A 26,532-nucleotide genomic window follows, 5' to 3' on the forward strand; every position below is an offset into this window, starting at 1 on the left:
GCGAGATGGCCGGACAGGACCTCCACTCTGCACCTAGACATCCTGCCAGACCACTTGATTTTTTTGCCCTGCACTCTACCCACAGGAATTTGGGAGGATTGCTATTTGTAACAAAGCTTGCACAAGCACACCAGCAAATACACTGCATAAAATCAGTTGCTACAAAAAAAAAAAAGTCTTTTCTTCACCCCACTTCCGTGTGGAGGGTTTCACGCAATATCTTGGGTTTTCAAAGCAGCAACTCTCGGTAGGCATCTCTTCTTGCACGTGTCCAGCATGGTTAGCATGATCAGCACTAATTTGACTTAAGCTGGTTGACAGGATACCAGGGCGTACTGTCGTGTATCGGTCCAGAGTCACAACAGCATACTCGTTTTCCTGTGCCGAACAAAGGCTAAATATGCCCAAGGATGTCACTACTGTGCAGGCTTTTTTCCAGAGCTTAGAACACAGAGCAAGCTTACTCGCTCCGGTTACGCAAATGCATGACAGCAGCATGCAAAAAAGTAGCCAATCAAAGCGAAAGCCTCAAGTGGTCCGTTGTGTCAAAAACGGGCATTGTTGTACGGTACAAAAAAGGGCCGTTGCTGTAAAGAGTAAAAAATGCGTCCGAGTCCGTATGGGAATCACAACGTCACCTCCGCAGCAAGCGCAGAGTGGGCTAACAGGGCGCAACCTTGGCATGTTGCCAACGGCAGAACCTCCGTGTGTGCAGCACGACAGCCGAACGTGACGACACACAAGTACTAGAACAGGTACATGCCAGCCTTGCAGAACTCCCAATTCTGGGGAAGCCACGGGGTGAAGTGCCGCCAGTCTGTCTGTCAACGCAATTCGCACCAAAAGATGAAGAAACGAGAGTGAAGAAAGAGATGCAAGCATAACGAAGCAGAAAAGAAGTCCTACAAGTACTGCCAGACTTTTGCCTTCAAATCTGAGAACAGGTTTAAGATTTAAGTGCCCCTGAGAAATTTTTTGTACCTGAACTGCGGAAACCAAAGCTGTACGCACTTTGCAAAACCAACAACCCTGATTTGTGAGTGTTCTTCCAGCTCTGGTCAGTTATGCACTGGTATGAACAAGAAAAAATTTGTACCAATTTAATATCCCTTTGCCTGCAATGCAACTAAGTTTTACTGAAGGAATGATCATGCAGACTAAGCTTTTCGTTACGTCGCCAATACGATGCCAAAGCATGCACGTGCACAAGTATACAATTCGTACGAGCTATCATGTCGAACATTTATTATGCAACAAGTTCACTCGCCCTGTACACTGATGGTTCCGGCACACATGGTTAATGTATAAAAGAACGCAGCTTGCACTTCCTTGAAAATTTTACACATACCTTCACAGGTTCAAAATCAGCTCTTACAAAAATACACAACGTTCTTGTTTATTAAGGTGTTCGTGGCTACCATCCCTGTGTACAAACACAGTAGCTGAGCTTTGAGGACACACACCTACTTTTGTGCCAGTATTTACCACAGCTCTGTAAAATTCAGCTTGAAAGTAACATGGCAAGCAAATTTTAATTCCAGGTGACCTGTGAAACACACATTCTAACCAACATTCATTGTCATTTTAGTACTGCAGATTACAAAATGTTTTTGTTCAAAGCTACATTTTGACCTACAGTGATCAACCGAATCATTTAGCTGGAAAAAGCCCGACTACACCATGAAGTGCCAAAATAACTAGCCGCACCAGGGCCACACACTTCAGGCCGATTTTTTTTTTTTTATCAGGCTTTACAAGGGCTGGCCAGCCCTTGACAAGAACCAGAGGTGGCCACATGACCATGGGCAAACTTCTACGGAGATGCTGCTCTTTTGTTTTCTTTTTTTCTTATTCTCAACAGCAAACAACAAATTGCTCATCACAAGAAACCAGCAAGGTAGTTACGATGTTCTAGGGTTACTTAAAATACATAACACACACTCTTGGCAAAAAGGCAAGTGGCTAGGTGCGTCAAGCCTCCGAGCTACACCACATTTCCTCAGTCTTTAACTTAGCCCTATAACACTAACCCATGAACACAATTTGCTGACATTCCAAGCACTACCCCCCCCCACACACACACACAAAAGTGTGCCACAGCTGCCAATCTGACATGAAATAGAACAAGGGATGTAAATGCGATATGAGATTTGCAATAATGGTATTTGTTCCATGGCATACCTTGCACTCTTTTACCAAGTAAAAAAATGATGGTAAAATGAGAGTCAAGGGGGAAAAGATAGGCATGAAATTACAACAACAATGCTGGAGATTCGTTTCTTAACGAACTTAATAAATGCAATAACATTACTCATGAACTGCTGACAAGTTTTGTTGCATAGCTGCCGACAAGCTAGGCTAATGGGTGAGCAATACAAGGCTGCAATGCTCATCTTCATACAGCTGTACAAAGAATCAACTACTGTGATAAATACACCACCAGTTAACGAACCATTATCCAAAAGCTCTGGCATGTTGAATGGTCATAGCTATGTGAGGGAAGTGGTGTGGTCCCATGCAGTACATGTCATTAGGCATTGATAAACAAGACTGGTGCATAAGTTACTTTCTATACAAAGCATCCAAATGTTTCAGATAGAAACAATTGAAATTGTGAAATAACGTCAACAATTAACAGGCAGTTAGAAGACACTCGTCCTTGAAGTAATAAAAGTGTTCGATTCGTTAAACATTTCCTTTCACTGTCAAAAAGCGTGTCTAAATTAAATATACATTTTCCTCTCTTCACATTCCATATTTTCTTTTTACCAAGAGGTCAGCTGTGTCCGCAAATTTTTGCATGTACTCGTCAAATGCTTTTTTTTTTCCGCCTCCGAAATCATACAGGCTTGTAAATGCACTTACAACAAACTTCCTTTCACCCTTAAGCATAACATTAATTTTAACAGAATACAGCAGTGTTGTCCACACATTACATGCAATCGACAAGAATAAGGTTAGATGATCCACTGTACTACTGCTGAACCACAGGAACAAGATTATATAATACACAGATTGTAAGTAAATTGGGTTGTAACAGCTAGGTACAACAGATTAACCCCTTTTAGAGCCAATAGAACACAACTTACCCACAGATGCCTCCTATCTGCACAGATTTAGAAAAAGTTTTGGTTCTTTTGTGTCAACAGGTATTAACAAGTCAAGTGGAATTAATGTTGTGATTGAAAACAAATGTTTAAATGACTGCACAGGCGTGAAAGTTGATATCTGAATATTCAGACATTTAAGAAAAAGAGCAGGAAAATGAAAGAAAGAAAAAGTGCAGGAAAATGCCAGACAAATGGACAAACAGGGGCACACTTGTTTTCAACATGCAACAATCCTCTGTGTGAATATTTTCCACATACCAATCCGAGGCGAGGCAGGTGCAGCCTTCATTTCATTGGTCCTCTCTACATTATTGTGCATGTGTTAAAATTTGAAGGTTGCCACAGGTACGACAAGGCCTGGTGGCAATGAAATGACGCATAACAAGTGCAACTGCAGAAACCAGCTTTAAACTAACTCAACAGATTACCTGGTCAGTGCCTGCATGCCTCCCCTCCTTGATATTAATTCTCCAGAAGAAAATGCGGCACCACTACTTTGACAGCCTTTAGGAAATGATGCCATGCGATGCCTAAGCAGCATTGCCGGCAAAATATATTGTGCAGGTGGGTTCATAGTGATAAAAGTGCAAATGCGAGACCAAGCCCAGGAAAAAGCTTGGACTGCTCACACCATCATCAAAGCAGCCGGTGCTGCGAGCAGGTTTGCTTTCTTTTATTTCTGTCAAGCTGACTATGATATGGGTGTCCCTTGTGATGAAAAAGGTCGGTTGGGAGGAAGATGTACATCAATCAGAACAAAATGAGAAGACTTAATTCCATCCTTGCACAATGAAAGCAACGCTTTTTCCAACTACAGTATGTGCTGCAAAGCTCCCCTCACCAAATTTGAAGGAACTGCATCAGAGACGTGCAGCACAGACGAATCATACCCTGACCAAGAACTTTGGACTGTCACCAGAAATAAATTTCTTCAGTGTAATAAATGCAACTCAACTGGTGAATCAGCGCATTAGCAAGAAAATTCAAGCACAGTCAAGATTTAAATACAGTAAAAACTTGTTAGTACGCACCCACTTAGGCCGTAGTTACACTTAAAAAGTAGTCATAATCGAAGCCCCCCCCCCCCTCCCAAGTCAACATAGCTAACGTGTTTGTAGCTGGTTAATTAAGCCATACTAGTACTTAACTTTGTACACAGTATTTTTGCCTCCCTACGAGGTATGGCTTAACGATGTTCCGCTGTAACAGCACAGGAGCTACAAGTTCACCCTATGCGAATCCTTGAGCACTGGTTTGGTAAAGCTTGAAACAAATGCCTCTAGAGAGAAGACTTGAAAATAATGCACTGCATTTCTCAGACCTCGCCCTTTCTGCCTTGTCTATTCCTCTGCAAGGGATGCTAGTTCTGCCAGGAAGAATTTCTAAATTTCTGCTGCCACACACCAGGTGTGTAAAGCACCTGAAGAATGAGGGAAAAAAAAAAAAAAAAAAAAAGAGGGGGACGTGGAACAGGACACACACTGGTCAGATGCACTGCCACACAGTTTCATACAATATCAATTAACAAAGCATGTGACCTGAGCAGAGGACGAGTGACAACATACAGCTGACATAAAAGAAGGCGCAGAGCCTTAATTCTAACAGCACAGGCAGCGGCTAGGACCCAATAATTGGGATGCTCACAAAGCAACCTTTTTGTTCTCGCTGTAGGATTAAAATAATCCGGAAACTTTATTAAACTGCTTCTCCCAAATGGAAAGCTCGTCACGTCCAGCTACAGAGCTACTTCATGGTCTTGCCACAGGTCATTAGAGGTCAGATTTTTTGACACATGCGAGCCATTAGAAGTGGCAAACAAAATGAGGGAGTGTTTACTCACTTTTTTAGAAGCAGAACAGCAGGAAAACTTCACACAGAGGTTGAAACAGTGACAAGTACCTCAGTTTGCCATATTGTAAAAGTCTGTAGCCCACACAAACTCACCAAATTTGCTGTGAGCTTCAAGAAAGAAAGTGGCACAATATGAAGGCTTTGCCAATAAATACGACACCAAACATCAGAAAACATACAAATGAATTGGCAGAATTCAAACCGTGTCTTTCTTCTAATCATTGTTAACACAACACGAAAAACTTCAAATTGTGAAGGTAGAAAGGACAATGCTCTGTCATTGCATCTGATTAGGTGTGCCATCACTTAAAGCACAAGAAGCTATAACCGTCTACAGCACACAACATTCAAACGTACAACTTGTCCAAAAAGACCAAGTTCCTATCAGCACACCCATGCCCCACGGGCCCAAGCTGGAATGCGTTCGGCGGTTTCACACCGACCGAGGCAGTTTACCAAGCACAATCCAGACATGAAGAAGGGCTGGGACTTGGTAACAGCCTGTGGTATGCAGGCCCTGGAGCCTTAGAGGCCACAAAAGCAAGCTCCATGCCACTAGGCTGTGGTTGGTGGCCCCCGTAGCCATGCTACAGTTTGACGTATACACTGAAGTTCTGCACACAAAACGCGTCGTAAAGTTCCTCGGTAGAAAGGGCACATACTCTAGGCTGTCACTTGAGGAGGCCAATCCACATGCCCGCGGCTGTGTCTGTACCCGCGGACCACAATCACACGCCCACTGCTGCCATCAGTGTCCTTGCACTTGAAGCAAATGCGAGCGCAGGCTGCAGCGCGAGGTTCCTCTGACGGCACCGGGGACCCGCGGGGGGTTCAGGATGTCGTCAAAGGAGTGCGAGGTGGTGGGGACGTCACGCAGGGGGGTCAGCGAATGACTGATTCGTTCCTGGCTCCCTGGCAGGTGCTCGGTGGAGCTAAACTGCTGCAGGGGACTGGTCGAATTGCGGTATGGCACACATGACGCTGGCCCACTTGGAGGAATCAGGTTCTGCACAGAGGGGGAGGGGGGGGGGTGGCGTCTACGCTCAGGTACAGCTAGCTGGGGCATGGGACACGTCTCAAAGAGGCAACCGCTAGCGCTGCAGTGGCAGCCCTCAGTTGGCTCCACGTACACCGGGCCCTTTGGCTTCATAGAAAGAATTTTCTGTGCAAGGCAGGGATGCGTGCAGGTATGTTCATACATACATACATACATACATACATTCCTATAGTATATTAAAAAAACATTATATTTTAGTACCACATATTATTTTAAGATTACTACATAAAATGTTTTCATTTGCTGGATGCTCTACTATACTCTTCTGCTGCATGTGGAGTTTAATTAGTGCAGCTTCATGCAAGAACCTAACAACACAAAAAGATTTGTTCTAGGGCTGGCACTAGCAGAAAATCACACAAGCCTTGTAAAGGCACACTTGGAGAATGTGTGATAAGTGAAGTTGTAAAGGCCCAGTATTTTGAGAAAGCACACAGCAGTGCTCTGTCACCAATTGTTACACTGATGCCCAGTGTTCCTCTAGCCCAACCTCCATTCTCAGCTGCCCCCTGGAATTCAGAAGGCCAGAAAGTTTTCAAAGATTTCCTCAAATCAAGCCGGCCAAAATAGGCAAGGGCGACAGCAGCCCCAAAAATAAAACGGCATTCATTAGCCACGAACCTGCTCTGGTTCACTCACTCAACATAGTTGTCGTCACTGGTGTTGTTTTTACTGTCCTTATAGCTGTCTCCCTCACAGGGTGTGGGGGACATTCACTGCTATCAAGTGCACTCGCCAGTGAAGCTTTCCGGGTCATACTAGGCTTGTCCCAGGACACCTCTAACACAGACGTTTCTTGTCTAGAGTCTCGACAACCTCTTGGCCGCCAGCACAAGTTCCGCTCAAAGGCAACCGCTAGCCAAAGGCAACAGCACTACTACCAAAGTAGTGGCACCAAGCTGGTTAACTTGTACTGGCTAAAGCCCCTCCATACTGCTCTCCTCTGGTGCCGACAGCCATTGATGCGATGGAGGATATTTAGAACTGCTACAGCCCCTGGATATTGCTCTCGTCTGCCGCCAATGAAGGGGCTTTAAGTACTGCTGACCTGATACAGCAACACTGAGTGCTAAATCAAAATGGTGGCCTATGACTTGTGCTTTTGTTGGCTATGGCTGCGGATAACTGGTGGCTACAATACTGTTCTTTCAATAAGGCCCCCAGGTGGTGCTAACTGAGTGCCACTTTTCGAGTCTGAATGAGTACTCGGCGCAGTTAAATATTCCCTAAATCTAGGCGACCTACCACTTTTATACCCCCCTTTTAAGAAAAAGGTATCAGCTTAAAGGAGTCAAGTTACTGTATTTACTCGATTTTAACACGACCATGATTGTAATGCGAGGGGTAACTTTTCACTGCATCTTGAAAAAAATTTCCGTATTCGATTGTGACGCAAGGGTCGACTTCAAGTAGCCAAAATTTCTAAAAAAACACTCTCGTTACAATCGAGTAAATACGATAATGTGGTAATTTCTTGCACGCCCAAGTGTTTGCACAGGTCCTGAAAAACAAAAAAATTGCTAGCTTTCCTGCAGCGCACTGTCGTTACAATAAAACCACAGCTCATGCATTGAAGGGAAAGCCACATGCCAGGCCACAACCACGTCAAGCCAGCACGTGTGCCAAGTTGAAAAACTAAAAGGTGTGCATCAGCTACCACCTTAGCCAATTAAATGCCGCCCCAATAAAGTTGTTATCTCAAGTGTTGCATACAGCCCACGCAAAAAGTGTTTCGAACAGAGTGAGAAAGCCACCTGAGGTGGAGCTGATGGCAGAGCCTGCAGCCGCCTGGACCGATGATGTGCCTCGGCAATGGCCAGGGTGGCCTGGTGAACTTTGCAGTAGATCTTCTCTCCTTCCAGGGTGTGAAACACAAACATGCCTTCCCCTGTAGCACAGTGCCTGCAAGATTCCACAAGAGTAGAGTGTGTCAAATCTGATCCAGAGAAGAGGAGGCCAGAACCCAAGGCCTGGCAAGTTCTCAGTGAGTGGTAACATTTTTTTTTGTATCTGAAAAACTGTTATACTGGAAGCGTTTCTATGTCTAGGAAGTGTTCTTAAGAAGTGAATCTACAATGCACCTACACTGCATTATTTTTGCCTCTTGCTTTTCAGGTGACACAACTTTTGGAAATACATTCAATCGTAAAAACCTCGGTATACTTGAACCAGGGTTCTCCCCACGGTGGGCGGTGGTTGAAATGCCTTCCACTGCTCTGATTCCCCACCCACTGCCTTCAGTAGGCCACCCACAGCTCTGACTGACCCGTTTGAAATGCGCGTCTGAGGAACTGAAAAAGACCACTGTGCGATAGCAATGCCAGCAGCAGCGGGCCGGACCTTCTACCACCATCCGGCTGCGTCAAAAGGAGTCTGAACAAGTCTCAGATTGCCAGCAGCAAGCAAATCTTGGAGTCAATGCTTGCGCTTGTAGCTTTCTTATTTTGCTTAGGGGCTTCCCTTGTTCTTCATGTTGTGGCACCACAAAATATCCGGTATGTGACCAAAGCTCAATTGCTGTGATAAAAATTTGAAATTCTTCAACATCTTGCCTCCTTTCCGTTCTCAAAATGTCCACTTCTCAAAAATTCCTGGGGTGAACCCTGACTTGAATATATGCAAAACAGTCATTTACAGGGGGAAAAAAATGTTTTCTGAGCCCTCTGAGAAATGGTAAATTATTTACGGTAGTGAAACATCGAAAATCACTTCAGGCCCTTTCTTCTCGTCAAGGGGAATGGGGTCGTGATACCTCTGCCCACTAATACTCCGCAATGCTGCAAGTTTTTTTTTTTCTTTTCCCTGAGCGCAAGGGCCACCTACCCTCAGTACCTGGCAGACTTCAGGTTTAATCATTGGCAGCTTTGCCGCACGTGAACCCAGTTAGCACAACCGGTGCTTAAAAGAAAAGAAGAAAAGAAGTGGTGAGTTTCAAATGCATGTAGACATAGAATTCTTGGCTCAAATGTTGAAGGGACACTGAAGGCAACCAGCAAGTTGGTTTCAAACGAAAGTCAGACCTCCCTGTAGCCACTTTAGAGTTGATTCAGTGCCAAAAGATGCCTCAATTGCTGAGAAATCGCCAATCAAACATTACACAAACAGCGACGGCAGCCACTGTTTGCGTCATAATAAACCGGAAGCAAGTGAGGCAGTGGTGATGTAGAGCGGTATAGAAGCAACCGAATATGCTACCACGCACCGAATGGTTTCGTCAGTTTCAATCAAATCAGTCGTGCTTTCCCAAACTCCCACATCCTTTGCAGCTCCAGAACACTGAGCAAAATGTTCGTTCATGGGCCCCATGATCAGTATTGACGCTTTTTTGCAGAAAAACATATTGTCCTTTTCAGGCCCCGTGAATGTTGGCATAGATCCACCCGCTCGTGCGTAGCTCACATGCTTCCTCGAAAAGTGGTACCGGCGCCCAAGTACGGACAAGTAGTGCCATCCAGTGGCAGCCAGGTAAGATGTTGCGCACAACCACTCCCGGAGCAAGTTGCACGGTATCGCCAATGGTGGCAGCACCTTCAAGTTTTCACTATTTTCTACCCCATTTTAAAGGAGTACTGACACCAAATTTTGACGCCTAAAAAATTATATAATTGGCTTCAGTAGTTTGTACAGATGCCTCACAGAAATTTTTGCAGCGATCCAAGGCCGGAATCACATCTAAAATCGATTTTGATTGTCCAGGCCGCGAGCTTCCACAAATCGGCAGCACTAGCGAAATCGCTTTCGGCGTGACGAAACATCGGCCTGCGTGTCTGGCCGGTTCAGGGTGACGTCATATAGTCGTTTTCGGAACCGGAAACGATATCCTGCGCTGCTGTTGTCGGTGGTACAGTTGAACCTCGATATAACGAACCTCGATTTAACGAAATTCGCGATATAACGAATTTTTTCAAGTTTTGTATCGAAATTTTGCTAAATCCATGAATTTTTACCTCGATTTTACGAAGTAATTTCGTGTGGCGCTTTCGATTTAACGAAGTCATGGCGAGAGAGGAAGAACGAAATTCCGGTCGAGGCACGTTTTATTTTGCCTCTCAGAGCCTACATTGAAAACATTCAATAATCACATTAACTATTAAAAGGCTAAAATGAAAGAAAAGCGGTTTCTTTATTGCTCAGCGGCATAAAATGCAGTTGACAACAAGTAAAAGCGATGAAAGAAGCTGCTCAAAAACCGTTAGCGGTCATGGACGGTTTAATAGTGCGGCCACCATTTTGACGTCTCCATCGTTGCCTACGCCAGCGCCCTCTATGCTTAGGCTGCCGAAGCCTACTTCATGTGTTGTTTTCTACGCGTCCTTGCTCACGGTACTGCTGCTCTAGATTGTGCTCGCTGATAACCACATTAATATTTTGTTCGTCCATCATTAGATGAGTCTTATAAGCAGCATGAGCACTCCAAGGGAAAGAAAAGTGTTCCGAACAAGAGCTTGAGGAAGTGTCGGTGAAACCGAAGGCCACCGAAGTGATGGATGCCATCGACGTTCTGCGGAGGCACGCAGGAGCACGCGAATGTTTAAGAGCAAGCCTTGTTAGCGCTGTCAGCATACGAGCGTCACGTAAAGCCCACCCTGGTCAATAAACGCCAAGCACTGCTTACGGACTTCTTCACTACGGCTTGAACATTGAGTGCTGGTGGCAATAAATTGCTCTCCGAACGTGGTCAAAACGTGTTCAGTAGACAGCTGCGATGCGGAGAAATCCGTTTCTTTATTGCTCAGCGGCATAAAAGTAATTGCTTAATCAAATTTGGCCAGAAGATATTTAATGTAAGCTTTCCGCTTTAGCGGAAGCTTGTAAGCGCTGCTCCACAAAGTAAAGCGGTCTGTGTGTACTCCGCTAACCCTCAATCATGGCTTTATCTCGAGTGTCGTGGTTGCATCACGCGCCCATACTGCAGAGCCTTTGTGCATGAAAAAAGTCTTTCGAAAGCTTTATAGCACCCTTCTGCTGTTGGCCCGCCACACCCCTCAACACCGCGCCTAAGCCTACCACCGAACGGACGAACTTCGAACCAGCACCTCGCCGGGGTGAAGTTCACGGGGCATGGACGCGGGTTCAATTGACTAACAGCGGCGTTTAGTAGTGACCGAAATGAAAAAAAGAAAAAGTGGGAACCTAGTCTGTTATCATATTTAATGAGGCGTTGCGGAAAAAGCACCGGTTTTACGACGACACGAACTACTGTCGGATATCCGAATTCCATTGCTTAAGTGTTGAAGCTCTTAATTCACACAATTTTCGCAGCCAGTTTTAGTACAAATTTCGCTTTAAGTGGAGAGGTAACTACATAGGCGTTGTTTCTGAGCGATGGGCAAGGTTTTGAAACCTCAATAACTGGTTAAATTAACTGTAAAATTGAAACCTCGATTTTACGAAATTCTCGATTTAATGAAATTTTCGCCCGCAAGTACGACTTCGTTATATCGAGGTTTAACTGTATTCGTTTGGGCAGGAGACAAGGGCGTAGCTGTGTGAGCAATGCTTGTAAACGTTGCGTGTTTGACGTCTTTGCTCTTCACTTCGTGGCCGGCGCATGGTGTTCCCTTGCACTGGTGCCGAAAATTGCGCGGTGCCGGCACCGCGCGGTGCGCGATGTCGGCGGGCACTGCGACAACGCGGCGGTGCGCGTCGCCGAGCTTGCCCAAGTTGTGCTATGGCAAGCTCGCGGTATGCGAAGTACTGCTCGCGGAAGCCTGTTTGAGCAAATCGACGACGACGCCAAGATGCATTATTTTCCACGCGACGACATGCAGCGCTAAACGTGGACTGAGTTCGTGCGCGGCGGCGGCCGCAAGAACCGTCGCCCAAGCCAGCGGGCTCGGGGTTGCACGGGTCACCTTGGGTGTTGGGAACTTCAGGCTTAGTATCGTGGCGACTATTTGATCGCTGGTATCTGTACAACTGCGAATGACCATCCCTTACACAACTTTTCACCACACAATCATCCCCTTTTTCGCATATGGAGGTTTATTTTGGCAATAATTTCCGTTTCAGCGATCGGTGACCAAGACATCTGCCGCGGCCTGTTTTGATTCTAGCGCGCAGGTGGCGCCATCTTTCGGCCGCTCGCCGCACCGCGGTGCCGGCAGTGCTGGGTCGGAGCGCCGAACCTTTGCTGCCGGTTAGCGTAGGCTTACCATCGCGGCAAATATCTGAACGCCACTTTTAAATTCAGCGCTGATAACAACCCCTAGCACAATTTTTCAACACACTAACATCTACTTTCTCGCATGTGGAACTTTTTTTTCTCGATCAGATTGATTAGAAGAGTGGCGACAAGCTGTTGCTATCACGGTCTGCGCCGGTTCGAGCCGCAGTGATATTAAAAAACGGACGACGGTGAAGACATCGCCGGCCTAATCGCCTGGCCAAATAAAGTTGTTCTGTCTGTCGTGTGGCAGCGACTCATCCGAGTCTGACGATTCAGATGACATGTCGACTGCGCGGGCGAGTGCGGACCATGTGCAATCGTAGCAGACGATGCGGCGAACGCATGGAGGAAAGAAAAACGTCCCTGACGTCACGGGTGAGACCGTGATGTAAGGCTGGCCCGCTTGCAGGCTGGCCTTCGAACGGCCATTTTTCCGCACGGCGACCAAATTTGAAATTGGTTGCAATAAACGTGCTATAATTAATTCTGTGTTGGCGGCTGACGGCTTTCGGTTCGATGTTCGTAATTACTGGGCCAATAGGTATTCTTTACAGCATAAAAACTGAAAGCGAGAAATTTCGTGTCAGTACTCCTTTAAAAAAAGCTACACATAAGAGGGGTATATTCATATTCCCGGTAAGGTAATTATCATTCTAGAGCAACCTGTATTTTGACTTCAGTGTCCCTTTAATCACCACACTACCTAAACTGCACATCTTGTTTGCCATTTTTTGACAAACCCTGTTTCAGGGCTTGAAGCACCGGCAACTACACCATCTGAACTATGGGCCCAATGCCACAAAAGACATCTGCAATAGTCTTGTAACCAAACATTAATTTCGCATGTTCTGTCTTCATTTGTTGCGAGTGAGACACCATTTCTCAGCCAAACCCTCATCCACACTGAGCAACATTATGCACAGTAGAATGAGAGCTGTGCGAGAGCCACCAGTTATGACAGCAAGACGATTGCATAACTGCTAGCAGGTGAAGCACACTTCACAGGCTAGGCTTACGTAGGTGACTCCTCAACTGCAACATACACAGTTAAACTTTGCCGCTACGTTCAAAGAGGTTTCAGAGAACAAATATGGTCAAGCAATGTCAACAACAGCACAAAGAGCAGCCCCTGTTCCATTTCGAGGCCTCCTGCACTTGCTAATGGCCAAGAGAGCAACCAACCTGCCAGCTTCGAAGGTGAACTTGGCGGGGTCACTACCGTAACGGCGGAGTGCAGTGAGGGGCCACGCAGCTAGCTTGGTGCGAGGGCTGAGTAGATCCCAGAGGTAGATGTGCTCGTGGGTCACCTGCAGCAGGCACTCACCAAACACGTCCAGCTTTGGGCTTGGAACCAGATACACGTGGAATTGTTCTGCAGGAACAGGAAACAGAATCCCTTGCACCACAAGCACAGGTAGACCGCTTAGTTCCTTTTTGAGAACGGACGAGTGAAAATGAAAGAGTGGTGTCAGGGTAGACACCAAAGTGCAAGTTATATGTGCGGAGCGTAGCTTCTTGCCAAGCATGCATGATTAGGCGACCATACTATATTGAGTACAGGATAGTCGCCTGAACCAAGCAAGGCAGGACATTTCTGTTCTGCAACTGTTCACAGTACTCCAAACAGGTGGGCAAGGCCACAATGCAGGCAGCGGGCTGGAAATTTGTAATATAACAGCTCTGCATCTGTCATAATGCAGAGCTGTGACTGCCTGATGATTCTAGAATCCCTTCATATTCTTCACTACAACAAACGACAGCAATGTCATGGGATGCCAGCAGAGAAGCACCTTCAGGTGAGAATTGCCTCCTGCATCCCCACTACCACACACAGAAATCAAAAACAAGAAACAGTCGAGTCCACTTATAACAATACCGTGTATACCAATATAGCGGACATAACGATGAACAACTATGGCACCATCCACTTCAGTATGCTTTCTATGGTAAAATAAACTAAAATAAACCCTTTATACAATGCTCCAGTGCCGCGATATCGGATATAACGATTGAATCTGGTTCCAGCGTGCGCTGAAAATGCAAGCTGCCACCAGCTCATCGCGCCACCGGCATGCGCCGCGATGCGTTCGCATCTCTTTCACCCCTCAGAAAACGAGTAGACTACGCCGCTTATAAAGAAGTGAGGGGAGGGGGGGAGCAGTTTTCCTTCCGAACCCCCTCCCGGCGCTCGCACTTTGGCCTCATCCCCGCACCCACTCGCGCGATCGCGGCGCCGCTCACTTACGAGACGTGCATTCGCTTGTTGTGTCACGTGCGCACTGCTTTTTGAAATTGACTGGGTGCCTCTTCAACTGCCTCCATTTTTTTGCAGAAGGGGCCGGGGCCCACGTTTTGGAAACTTCCGAGCGCACGTATCCGTTGTGCGGATACGTGCTGCGGACAGCGGTGAGCGACGACTGTGACGACACGGTTGTGGAGCCTGCTCGGGTAGTGTCATCGCAGGAGGCCCGACGCATGACACAGTCCCTCGGGGCCTTCGTTTCCACCAAGGACCTTTAGCTCAGCTAGGTGAAGCACCTATAGATGCTCTTGAAAAAGATGTGCGCCAGCTTTGCGTACGGCAGACAAAGCTAACCGAGTATGGCTTCTTTTCCTCAAATAAGCAGTAGTACGACATTGCTTGCATGCAAATAAACTGTTTTGAGTGCTGTTTCATCTTTTTTTTTTTTTTTTCACAAAATGCTTATAACAATTACTAGTTATAACGATGGGATTTCCTTGGCACTTGGACATTGTTATAAGTGGACTAACACAAAGGTGGCTTCTTTTTGCCACCTTATCTAGGTTTTTTTTTCTACAACATGTACCTTAGGCTTGCAATTATTAAAGAAAAGCTTTGCGTGCTTTCATGTAAAAAAAAAAAAGAACGGAGAACCCCCGCTAGCAAACTGCTGTGCGTGTTTGTCACTCTGCCTTCAGAAAAGAAAAGGGAAAACCATGAAGGTGCACCTTGGAGTTCTTTTTGGATCCCAGGGCTTAAAATGTCGGGCTCCCCGGCAGAAAGCCCAGACTGTGGTTCAAGGCACTCCTGGAGCATGAGCTTCACCCACGTGTCTGCTTCCAGGTCTGCGACAAAAATCAACCGCATTTCAACAATACAATACCATGACAACTTACAAAGCTGGGACCACTTACAATCATGACACAGGCGTGCACTTTTATGGAACGGTTTAGTCAAGGGTAGATTCAGGCTGACCTTATGGTAGGATTGAGACGATGGGGCATTCTTTAACAACTGCACTGAAAAATCACTCTTGAAAACCCCATTTTCGTATAAGGAGCACGTGACACCTAAAGAGAGCACACTGCATCGCTCTGGCACTACCAGCTGAGCTGTCTTCCCATGGCAAGAGAAAAGGATAAGCATTTGCCATGATGAACAATATATTTCAGCAAGCTAGATTTCACTGCGTTGACAGATTTGGATTTCTTTATTCTTTCTTATGGGTTATTTTATTTTTCTTATGGGTTCACCTTTAATACACTCAACTGTCTGCTAGCGCAGTCAGGTGTCACAGCAGCAAACCTCACTTTCGGTGCTACACATAGTATAATAGTATAGCACATAGTGATTTTATCACAGAATGTGATGCCCTCTGGCCTCCAGTGAGAAATCGGTCTATACAACTCTGCATACCATCTCAATAATTACAGTTCATAGGAACACAGGAGTGAAGGACTTCTGTAACTATTAGAGCAGCCTACTAGCCCAGCAGAGAATCAATGTCCTGATACTGCAACTAATATCATTACAGTGCCCTGTGTCTAAGTGCACGCTGCACTGACAGTACGAAAAGCAATGTGATCCCGTGTTCCCACCAACTGTGATTAGGATAAATTGCGAAATCCCTCCATCACAACTGCATCCCACCTCTTGTGTACCCCGTGGTTAAAGCAAAAAAGTGTTGAGACATTGGCCAAGACTTGGGAGCAGGATCAGCGGTCAAATGATTATTTAAATACTTGATCACTGAATCTTAGAGAGACCTGAAGCAGCCTTGGCTGGTGTTATGAAGCATATGCTATAATCTTAGCTCGTATAACCTCCCCCATAAGAATTCTGTATATGTGATCAGTTTTAACGGAGTTATTGCATGCCAAAAAAGTGCCTGCTCCTTTTCTGTCTCTTGTGTTGTTTGTAATGCTGTAGAAGTTTCAGCACACTGGCTAAGGGAAATGACTGGCCTGATCTTGTACACATTTTCATACAACCTCCATTTTGTGCCTTTTTTGCCTTTGTGTTTCACAAAAGCTCCTCAGGATGATGGTGCCATTTGTTTGGTGCCGAGCTAGGGTCAGTGCCAGCGAGACGGAAGCACACCAGCAGCCCTGTTTAACGCAAACAAGTACCAATGCATGCTGTGCTGAGCACTTGTTTGTGAAGACCCTTTAGACCACCCCTTTACCTCCTCCCGCGTTTACCTTGCGAGCTATGTCACGTCGCTAGTCATCACGCAGGCCAGCGGGCCGACGCACCAGCAGGCGATAACTGCTCCTACGCCGCCAACGCCCCGCCCCTCCTTACCCGGGAACCTTTCCCCACACCCTTTTTTATTACGACAGCAGGGACGCTTCACAGGGGGAGAGGCGCTGCTCGTCCTCTATGTTGTCACCAGCTCACTCGGGATGGGGCTATTTGCTCATAATCGGACACCGAGGTTAGGCCCATTAGGCCAACCTCACTTGCAGCCCACACATAGCCTCGACCTTCCCGGCACTTCTGCAGCCAGTCGCTGAAGCGCACGTTAGTATATAGCAACTACGTTGCCTATGTAATTAATTACTCGTACTGCTCAGCTAATAAAGCCCCTGATTCCTCCTGGCCCTTTGGAGCCTGCCACGGCTTTGTCAATGCATCAAACCTGTCGTGGTGTCCCCACGTGATGCAGTGTTCACGTAGATGCCGTAGATGGATGGCCAGGGTTTCAGCGCTGTCCGCATTGGCATCCAGCGGGTGTAGCTAGACCCCCTCTAACACCCACACGTTGAATTTCAGTGGTCCTGTGCTTCGCTCTAGTGCCATCTAATATGGCCGCACCAATTAATGCATCCCTCAGCGCAGCCAATGCTTCACGTTTCTGAAATTAGTTGTAGGCATGCTGAGTAAATCCCCCCCCCCCAGCAAGCAGTTTGTGTTTTTGTAATTTGTCTGTGTAATTCAGTACGTGTGCCCTTATGGGAAAGCCCATTCACAAAGCGGAGGAAAATAAGTTGCACCAAACGCTTCATGATACGCACTGTTTAACAACCCACAAACGAGCTGTGGACCCCAGCAGCAAACCCACGACTCCTCTCCACAAGGTGTGCGCATGGTCTTCTGACAAGACGTACGATAAGGTACCATTAAAAAAAAATATAGAATATGCACAGACGAACATCACAGTGTGCAATCAGTCCTCCACCCATTCTTACCTGAGTCACATGCTACCGATTTGACTGATCCATCCTGGAAGCAAATGGAGAAGGCGTGCTTCCGGACGCTGGATGGGAGGCGGGTGATGCTGGTGGCCGCTCCAAGGAGGACCACCTTCTGGCCCGCATGGGCACGGGCATGCTTCTCCTCAAGATACTTCTCCAGGCGGCACGCTGTCGTACTGGTCCCCTTACGCAGCACAAGCCAACGCCGCTGCCACACCTGCAGGGGCAGTGTACTAGTTTCACGCACCCCCTCGGGGAAGACGTAAAAAAGGATGGCTGCGGCCCGTACAAACACAGTCGCTGGCAAAGCAGCATCTCACCCTTGGGAAAGGCAAAGAGCACTGTTTGCATTTTTAGGCACGGTGAAGGCAGGACACCAAGATGAGGAACATACACACATACCCCAGAAAATGTATGCATACGAGCCCACTGCAGGTTTCATTAACAGAACTCTGCTGGGAAGATGCCTTTAAAAAATGTGCTTAGCAAACAAGGAATGACAGTGATACAAGGAATGACAGTGATAACTCTGCAGTGCTAAAAAAAAAGTCATAACTACAGCCCCATCTCCCAGGGTAGCCATTAAAGTTTGACCCTTTGGAGCATATGATCCTGTTTGTTTTGGCGTCCTGAGCGAATCTGGTTCAGCACACTGGGGCTTCCAGCCCTCTTCTGTCTACACAATTTTCTGCCGAAGGGAATACTCGTGCAGCTTACTAACAGCTGGTGAATCAAGGAGGAACACCACAGGCTGCGATAGCATACCGAAAATAACACGATGCTGGTGATGTGTGGGGTCGCACAGAATTCAAACTGCAGTAGTCCTACAGGACACTGTTTACAGGCGACAGAATTTTTTAGCTTTTTTTTACTGTGTGGGTAATGAAGCAACACGCAACCACAATTAGACAAGCAAGTGCTTATCACACCCTTTACACCTACCATATCTGCTGAATACAATTCAGCCAACATACTGTTTCACTTTTGCCCCTTTAGGCATACATAATAAAACCCATTTTTAAAGACCGAAAAGACTGAACACAAAGTCTAAGTGACTGCAGCACTACAAAATGAACTGATTAAGGCAGACTTATGGGCAAGTCGGTATTGCATGGTAGACGAGTAAAGCGCAAAAAAATTACACAAAGGACGAGGGAGACCAACCTCCCTCGTCCTTTGTGCGATTTCTTTGCGATTTACTCATCTACCATAAAAAGTGAAAGCTCCGTGGCAACTGTATATGCCACACCAAAGTCTCACACTGATCTTTACTCTTGATCAGGGGTCATTACCATTTCACAACAAACAAATAAGTTAATGTAGCACTAGGTGTTGTTAAATTTCACCAGAAATCAGTTTCAGTGAACGAATCGCAGTTCTAAAACAAAATATTTGGCAAGCTGGGACACTTCGAAAGAATGAACAGTGCAAAACAATGGAACACGAGAAAGACCATACGAATGACACAGGACTGTGTCTCTGTTCATATTCTCTTCCTTGTGTTCCGTTGTTTTGCACTGTTTGTTCTTAAGAAACACTGCTGATGCAGTTATAACAAATAAGGTGGATAGGAAGCTTTATATCCTGGTCATGTGGTGCATTAAATGTCACTGAAACCGATAGCCGCAGAACTCAATGGTGACCCAGTGCTGCCACAAAGCCACTTCCATAAAACCACTTCCCAATTGTAAAAAAGCAACTGAATTCCACAGTTTGTGAAACACCTTCGAGATGGTTGAAAACCACCTGGCCATACTATGCACAGCCTTTTTCTGAGAGGAAGCAACCAATCAGTTAACAAGTAAAAAGCATAATTTTAAATTTCAAATTGCATTTCTTTTTTTGCACAAATTATAAATTGAAAGCTTTAAAGGGACACTGCAGTCATTTGTTAACGTTGAGATTACTTGTGCAAATTGTAGTCTGGAGTCCCTAGGCCATGTTTTGACAACACTGCATTTACCCAACTTTATTTAGTAGAAAAATCAATTCCAAAGTGCTTCTTTCTCTCTGCTACCTCCTTGCCGATTTCCTATGATGTTTTGCGTGATGCTCACTCAAGATGGCCTTGGCTTGACTGCACTAGTGTGTTGCTCACCGACCCTCGAACAGTCAGTCGGCCAAGTCGGCCGGCAGGTAGTCGCAGTTTGTTCGCTCAGTTGAAACTAAGCCATGACACGATTCGCGCCTGGAAGAATGCGACTTTAGTTTGTTAGTTTGTAGACTGTACCAAGCTTAGTAAAGTCTATTAACTAGTTCCACACAAGCATACATGTGACGCTTCGCTGACTAGTACGCTAGTAGAAAATTGAAAGCTAATTAAAGGCGGGTGGAGAGTCAGAAAAGTACTACGGAATTAAAATCAACTGAACCGTTTATTGTAAAGCCTAAAAACAAGGTACCCAAACACCTTTTGTGCTGGGTGAACTAGCACAGCGGCCAGCAGTACGACCACACATTTGCGATCACTTTTCCCCTAAGGAATGTGATAGGTAGAGATAAGATATTCATGGGAATTTGGGGAATCTACCGACTGAGCTAGCCGGGGTGCTCTGTTATCCCGTTCGTTAGCCCACAAAACACGGCAGAAGCGGGGTATTGCGATTCCCGAGATACCGAGAATGCCCAACCAGCGATAACGTCGGATGCCAAGCATGATGTGCACGGAACTGAAACCGAAACTGGTTTGAATTCCAATCTTGGACATTGTCCAATCACAGCGCATCTTTGTTGTTGTTGCGACCACCACAAATGTCGCATGGTATTTTTCTTCTTTCAGGCTTTATGAATTAAATACTGCTTTATCGACCGGATAAACGCTGAAAAGTGTGTTTGAGCCAGTCTACGCAATGCAAACAAAACAAAATTTTAAACTTTAGTTAGCTTTTGGTGTGCAGCGCTGCTGCCTCTGCATGTTAACGGCACAAGATCTAAATGTTTCCTTTTACCACTTCCAATTTTCTTACCCTTCATTCTAACACTATAATTGCTCTTTCTGCCATCCTATATGCATGACCTGTCTAGAATGCGTGCCCATGAAATGATATTTTAATAGTTTTTCAGTGCACTTTGATAGATATCACTTCACTGGTTAACCAGAAATGCATTGCTCCAGTCGTGTTTGATAGAAGCAATCAGCAGAAAATTTTAATACTTTTACTACTGACAGTTCATGTATGTTACTGCAGTCTATTCTACAACCAAATGAAAAGTTAAGAAGTGGGTCCTTGTGCTTAGCACTGTGCACAGTTAGCACTTTGCACATGTGCACTACACTTCAACGCACAGTACAGCGAAATTCATCCCTTTACCATCAAACTGTGCCCCCAAAATTTGCATATCACGTGCACACTTGGTGTAAAATAAAGGCAAGCAACCTCAGTAGCATATTAAGCTAAGTGAGTCTATTACTTTCTGTGCACATGTTTCTTTTTTGCTGATGTGCTTTAACACATAATAAAGTAGCTGCTTAGATACCATGTGTTTGATGTTTATTATGCCTGAAAAAGCATTTTGCTTTTTGTCTGAATATCCATTTTCTCTTTTGTACGACTGACAGGATAAGTAGGGTCGTGTTTATACATCCACCACATCTTTGCAGACATCCTATGGACACACAATAGATTGACTGACTGTAGGGTTCAACGCGCCGATGCAACGCAGGCGATGAGGCGTGCCGTAGTGGAGGGCTCCGGATTAATTCTGACCACCTGGGGATCTTTAACGTACACTGAAATCTAGTACACACAGGCGTTTTTGCTTTTCGCCTCCATCAGAAAAGCGGCTGCCGCGGCCGTGGACACACAACAGATGTGATCATGAACATACAATGAATGTGTGGGGAATAATCAATAACAGCTCCGGGAACTATTCGAGCACAGCATTTTCTTCCAAACTCTCTGCCAAAGCATGGTTGGTTTTTTCTGATCAATTCATATTCACCAGCTGCAAGCTAGATGTGAATTTTTGTGGTATTTAGCTTCTTTTTTTTAAATACAGTTCAGTTATCACCACCCTAGCGTCACCTTTTAACACTGATTAGTTATTATGGGTACATCGTTAATTACTGCTAATGTTGGGCTAGCAGCCGAAATTGGCAGTGGGAAACGAATTAACGGTAGCCTACGGAAGTGTTTCACAGCTAAATGTCTTATACATGCACTACAAATCCAACGATATAAACACGAACACTCTATCAATAAAAAAAAAACTAAACCTTAGTAGACCACCACTACCCTCTTCCTCTTATTATAACAAAAGTACTTTTCCTGGCAACAAAGTTAGTGAACCTAGTCAACATACCACCCAGTCAACACACAGCAAGTATCCCTAGCTAACTCAAAACACATGCACACATACGCTGATGGGCATACAAAATAAAAATACAAACAAGCTAGGGTTCACTTACGCCTATGTTACGACTGCGGACTCGAACATAGCCTTGCTTGGCGATGTCACTCGTGTCTGTTGCCATGGCTGCACCTCTAGGAGCCCTGCGAAGTTTGTACACAATGCTGGACGACAGCGGCATACACGGGCATGTGATCTACCGCAACCGAAAAGTGAATGAGCTAAAAACACCTGATATTTACATAACGTCTACACAAATACACACACACGCGGCAGCCTTCGGCAGCAACAGCTATCTGCTAACTAGCATCACTTGTTGATCCAGACCCGCGAACTTGCTTTTACAGGGGTGCTCCATAAACGCTGTCTCGTAGGTCTGCAACATCTAGGTGCTCATTTCCAGCGCCGGCACGCTAGAAGTCAAACTACTTTTCGCACAGCACGGTGAAACGAGCAGTTGTTTCTGGGATTTTACACTGAACGAGTGCGATCGTAGCAGTTTCAAGTCGTTTATGACAGAATTAAAAAAAAAAAGGAAAAGAGGTTAGGCTTAGTGGGTCTGTCTGCTCACCTGAGACCGCGAAATGTTTGCCACCTTGTTTTCTTCGCTGCCTAGGTCCGAAGGTCCGTATTCAAGCGCGAAGACACACGGATATGTAGCACAATGCCTCGACCCATGCTTGTTCTGTTACCAGTAAGCGTGCTGCTCGGGTTACGCTTAGATCTTCGATCACGGTCCGCGTCAAGCCCACTCGGCATCCGCCTTCTTTTTCCGTGATCGTCATCAATCAGGTTTGGGCCACTTCCTTCCCAGCTCGCTCGGCGGCTCGGCTGGCTCGACTCACTCCCTCCGAGGGGCACTGGGGGCACCGCCAACGGCTACGCGCATGTAACTCTCTTGCCACCTCTCCCTTCCTCTAGTGCTTCCTTCCCTGTCCTTCCTCCTGTGGCTATGCGTCGGAGAGCCAGGAGAGCTCCAACCCTTCTCTCCATCTTTCATGCTTCTCTCAGTCTTCCTCTCTTCTTCGTTTGCTGTTTTCCTCTTCAGCTAAAGAACTAGAGCAGAAATAAAATGTGACAATAAATAAAGGAGAAGCACTAACTTATATCTATTGCCTAATACTGTAGATAACGCCCTCAAACAAGTCTTTTTTTTTTTATTTGGAGCTACTAGTTTGGACGAGGAACCTTTTTGCATGAAATAGGTTTGTACGAAACTGCGACTAATACATTTCACAAGTTGTTGCGAGACGTTCGATGGCGGTGTGAGGAGGCATTGACATCGCTTCTGAATGTTTACATGAATGTTTCAGGTAAATATGCGTTTAAACACATTTGTTAATGCATAAAAGATCATCCCGAGGAGAAACGTACGCCTTATTAGAACTTCCTTTTAAGCCCACGCTTCTTATATCCTAGGTAACGTTGCGTATTATTCCAGTCTGTGCCCGTTTGGATGACTCAAGGAAAAAGATTCGCAACGGATTTTGTAATTTTTGTGTTAGAGCAGCACTATTTTAAAATACGCTAGCTTTTTTTCTCTGACGTGAAGCGGAGTTTCCTCGTCCGTCACTTGTTATTGCATGATAATGTCGACTTCAATGACCTTAGACGCTTTCGAACGCGGAACGCAACCACTCGCGAATGTTGCTTCTGCTGCCTGTCTGCCAGAATCATGATGTGCCGCACGAACGTGGATTTTGATGCTGGAAACATTTCCTCTATGCTGTTGGTATAACATCCTATGCACTGCTTTCTTACATAGGCGAAGCGTTGTCGGGGGTGAACAGCCATAAAGCTTCGCAATAACTGCGTAAACTTTTCCCTGCTCCTTCGTCCTTCTGTCTACTTCGAAGTGTTTATTCATGCTTTGTTAATTTTCCACTCATTAACGTTATTTTTTTACATGGTTATTGAAAAAAAAAGACTAGGTGAAAACAAGAAAAGCAAACCGGATCTTGTAACGGACGTAGATAACTGTGTAGAAGGACTGCGCGATTTACTAATTCCCTCCCGCGTTTCTGGCGAAATGTCCAAAGTGAATTGGCTGTGGCACCCAAAACAATTTCGCAAGTGCAGCGATGTTATTCATCACTGTATTTGCGAAATTGTTTTGGTTTGCTTTGGTATTACTGTAGTTGCTTTTTTTAATATAATTTGTACACTACATGGTTGACTAGATATGTTTTTGATGAAATTTCTCATCATTAATGTCGTTTTTCACGCTAATTAAACCATAGCAGAACTGCAGTTCACATTCCAAACTGTATCTTGATTAGGTGCGTCAGCCTAGGACATTGACTTGTTTACACATTTGATATTTAGGGCTCCATCATCTTATCTCAGCATGTCTGGCTGACAGCTAAGCTGTCTAGGTGCCGAAGTGCTTTGACGTGGCCGGAATTATTTACAAAATGTTGCTAGTGAGTAGGATGTTGGCCCATGACCTTCCAGAAACAACTTCCACTTCCCGGTGCACGTCGTGGGAAACGTGTCAAGCAAGAATGTCACTATCATGTTATGTATGCAAAAGTTGCATGAAAACGAGCACGTGTATAAAGAAAAAATACATACAAATGTGAAGTGATGAAATACTGAAAGCCAAGAGTAATTCACTACTTGTTTTTTTTTTTTTGCCATAGAATGGTTTAAACGTAAATAAAATGCAGATCAGGTGCTTGCACAGCATTTCCATAGCCCCGCTGTTCAAGGGTTCAAATGGGGTAGCATTGAACTATATGTAAAAGCATACAAATTCAATGGCTATGCCTGATTCTTTTCAATGTTTGCTTTTCCTGTTTGTTTCTTCTGCCTTTGTACTTTCTGCAACTGTGTAACAAATTGTAAGTTGTTACATAGTTGCCAGTACATGGAACTATTTTCTAATCTCCTTTCAATGTTCGCAAGTTTGACTATGCAGGGTGTTAAAACAATAAATGAGCGCCTTTAAGTTAAAGCGGCCTTTCTTTTGTAAGTGAACTGCTGTTAAACTTAGTGCAAAGGTTGAATTTTATTTTCTGTTCTGCTTAACACATGCAGAATGTGTTAACGAATGTTGAATAATGAACACAAAATAATTATGTTCTGTTGGTGGTTGCCGGTACTGGTGCGCCCACTTCCGTTCCATCACCTGTCACGTCCGGCCGCCGGTAGAGGCCATTTTTCTTTTTCTTTTCTCTTTTTTTTTTTGTTTTGATTTTGAAAACTCCAATCTTCACGCGCCGTTTGCGTCGCGTGTGTTCATTTTGAAACGCAGCATTTTGCATTTCTCTGTAGTTTTATGTGTACTATTAGATGGCATTATTTTTACGTTGTGGAAAATTTGCGTGCAGTTTGCCTTTAATTGGGTCAGTCAGCAGGATTAGTACTCCACCTCAGATGTTCAATGTGCAGCCGTTCAAATGTGCTACGTTACACGTGCTATACCTTCTTCAACTCATAAGGCGGTTGAATGCGCAACGGGGGCATGGGTGTCCGGAACCTGGATGTGGGGGATATCCCATTTGTTCACCCCTAGTTGGTCTCGTGTGGGAGCAGAAATAACAAGCATGTGAAACTTGTTTGCTTCACCTGCTCCCCCTTTGGGGATGTGCACCTGTCAGTGGGTAACTTAATGCATTGGCCTAGTTGATACTCCATACTTGGTGGAGTTGAGCACAGAAATACTTTTGTTGTCCCTTGTGTATTTTTGCGCTCAACTCTACCTAGTGCTCCTGTGTATATGTGGAAAGTCGCTGTGCTCAGCCGTTGTCAGTCTTGATGACGAAAGGTAGTCCTGACCGATAAGGTGGGCAATGTATCGGATCTGAAAAAAATTCATTTCAATCAGGTAAATCCTGTGCCAAACTATGGTTGTTTGGCTCTGCTAACAGTGAATCCAAGGTCAAGACTCAGAGCATAGGTGCCTCAGCACAATGCGTCGAAGTATGCCCGAAACATGCATTATTTATTCTTCACAACCAGGCGAATTAACATACAACTCTCAAACTTTCCCCACACATCACCCCTTACATGCCAGATATTCCATGCAAATTTAAACTCATTGCCGCTGCAAGTTGTCTCCCGACACTCCAAAACATGCATATGATGCGTCGTAACTTCTTGAGTTAGTTTTTTTTTTTTTAAATGCAAAGCATTCCTATGTAAACTCAAGGAGGAAACCTATCTTCCCATCTGCAATGCTTCATATGTGTAACTTTCATCGCCCAAGACAATGTTGTATAAAAGTTTGCCAGCATTGAGATTTGAACCTTGGTCTCTGGCAGGCATTTAACACCCTGCGCTATCAGTTCGTTCTCAAAAGGGACACCAAAGTTGCTTGGCTTCTGTCATGTTTTACAACCATAGCAGCACTGCAACCATGATGACGCAGTTGCGCACGCCTCTGTCACCTGAGCTGGTGGTGAAATTAAAAAAAAAGTGCTAAAGAGGGCACAAAGTAAGGAACAAGACCAGGCTGTATGTTCCCATGAATGCCACTGTCAACAACATGCCCATGGCAGTCATCACAAACAGCAGTGAGAGCACCCCTGGGTCTAGAACTCTAGAGAAAAGTT

The 26,532-nt window shown here is 45.3% G+C and overlaps 2 protein-coding genes across 2 annotated transcripts in view; one reads left to right on the top strand and one right to left on the bottom strand.

Moving 5' to 3' along the window:
• Positions 1-1,221: 1,221 nt before the first annotated feature.
• On the bottom strand, positions 1,222-22,985 carry LOC144155348 (docking protein 5-like). The gene is made up of 7 exons (XM_077686719.1): positions 22,548-22,985; positions 22,035-22,119; positions 17,621-17,843; positions 15,158-15,274; positions 13,370-13,559; positions 7,773-7,920; positions 1,222-5,967 (listed from the first exon to the last, which is right to left on the bottom strand). The coding sequence occupies exons 2-7, from the start codon at positions 22,098-22,100 to the stop codon at positions 5,710-5,712; spliced, it is 1,002 nt and encodes a 333-aa protein (XP_077542845.1). The 5' UTR covers positions 22,101-22,119; positions 22,548-22,985; the 3' UTR covers positions 1,222-5,709.
• Positions 22,986-23,130: 145 nt separating this feature from the next.
• LOC144155351 (RING finger and SPRY domain-containing protein 1-like) overlaps positions 23,131-26,532 on the top strand; it is a 77,307-nt gene continuing 73,905 nt past the window's right edge. Inside the window, exon 1 of the mRNA XM_077686722.1 lies at positions 23,131-23,289. The gene's annotated coding sequence lies outside the window, so the exon portion shown is untranslated. The remainder of the gene's footprint in view (positions 23,290-26,532) is intronic.

This window comes from Haemaphysalis longicornis, unplaced genomic scaffold (assembly GCF_048455015.1).
Source record: "Haemaphysalis longicornis isolate Haplotype H1 unplaced genomic scaffold, Haemaphysalis longicornis Haplotype H1 scaffold_1, whole genome shotgun sequence".
Lineage (NCBI taxonomy): Eukaryota > Metazoa > Arthropoda > Arachnida > Ixodida > Ixodidae > Haemaphysalis > Haemaphysalis longicornis.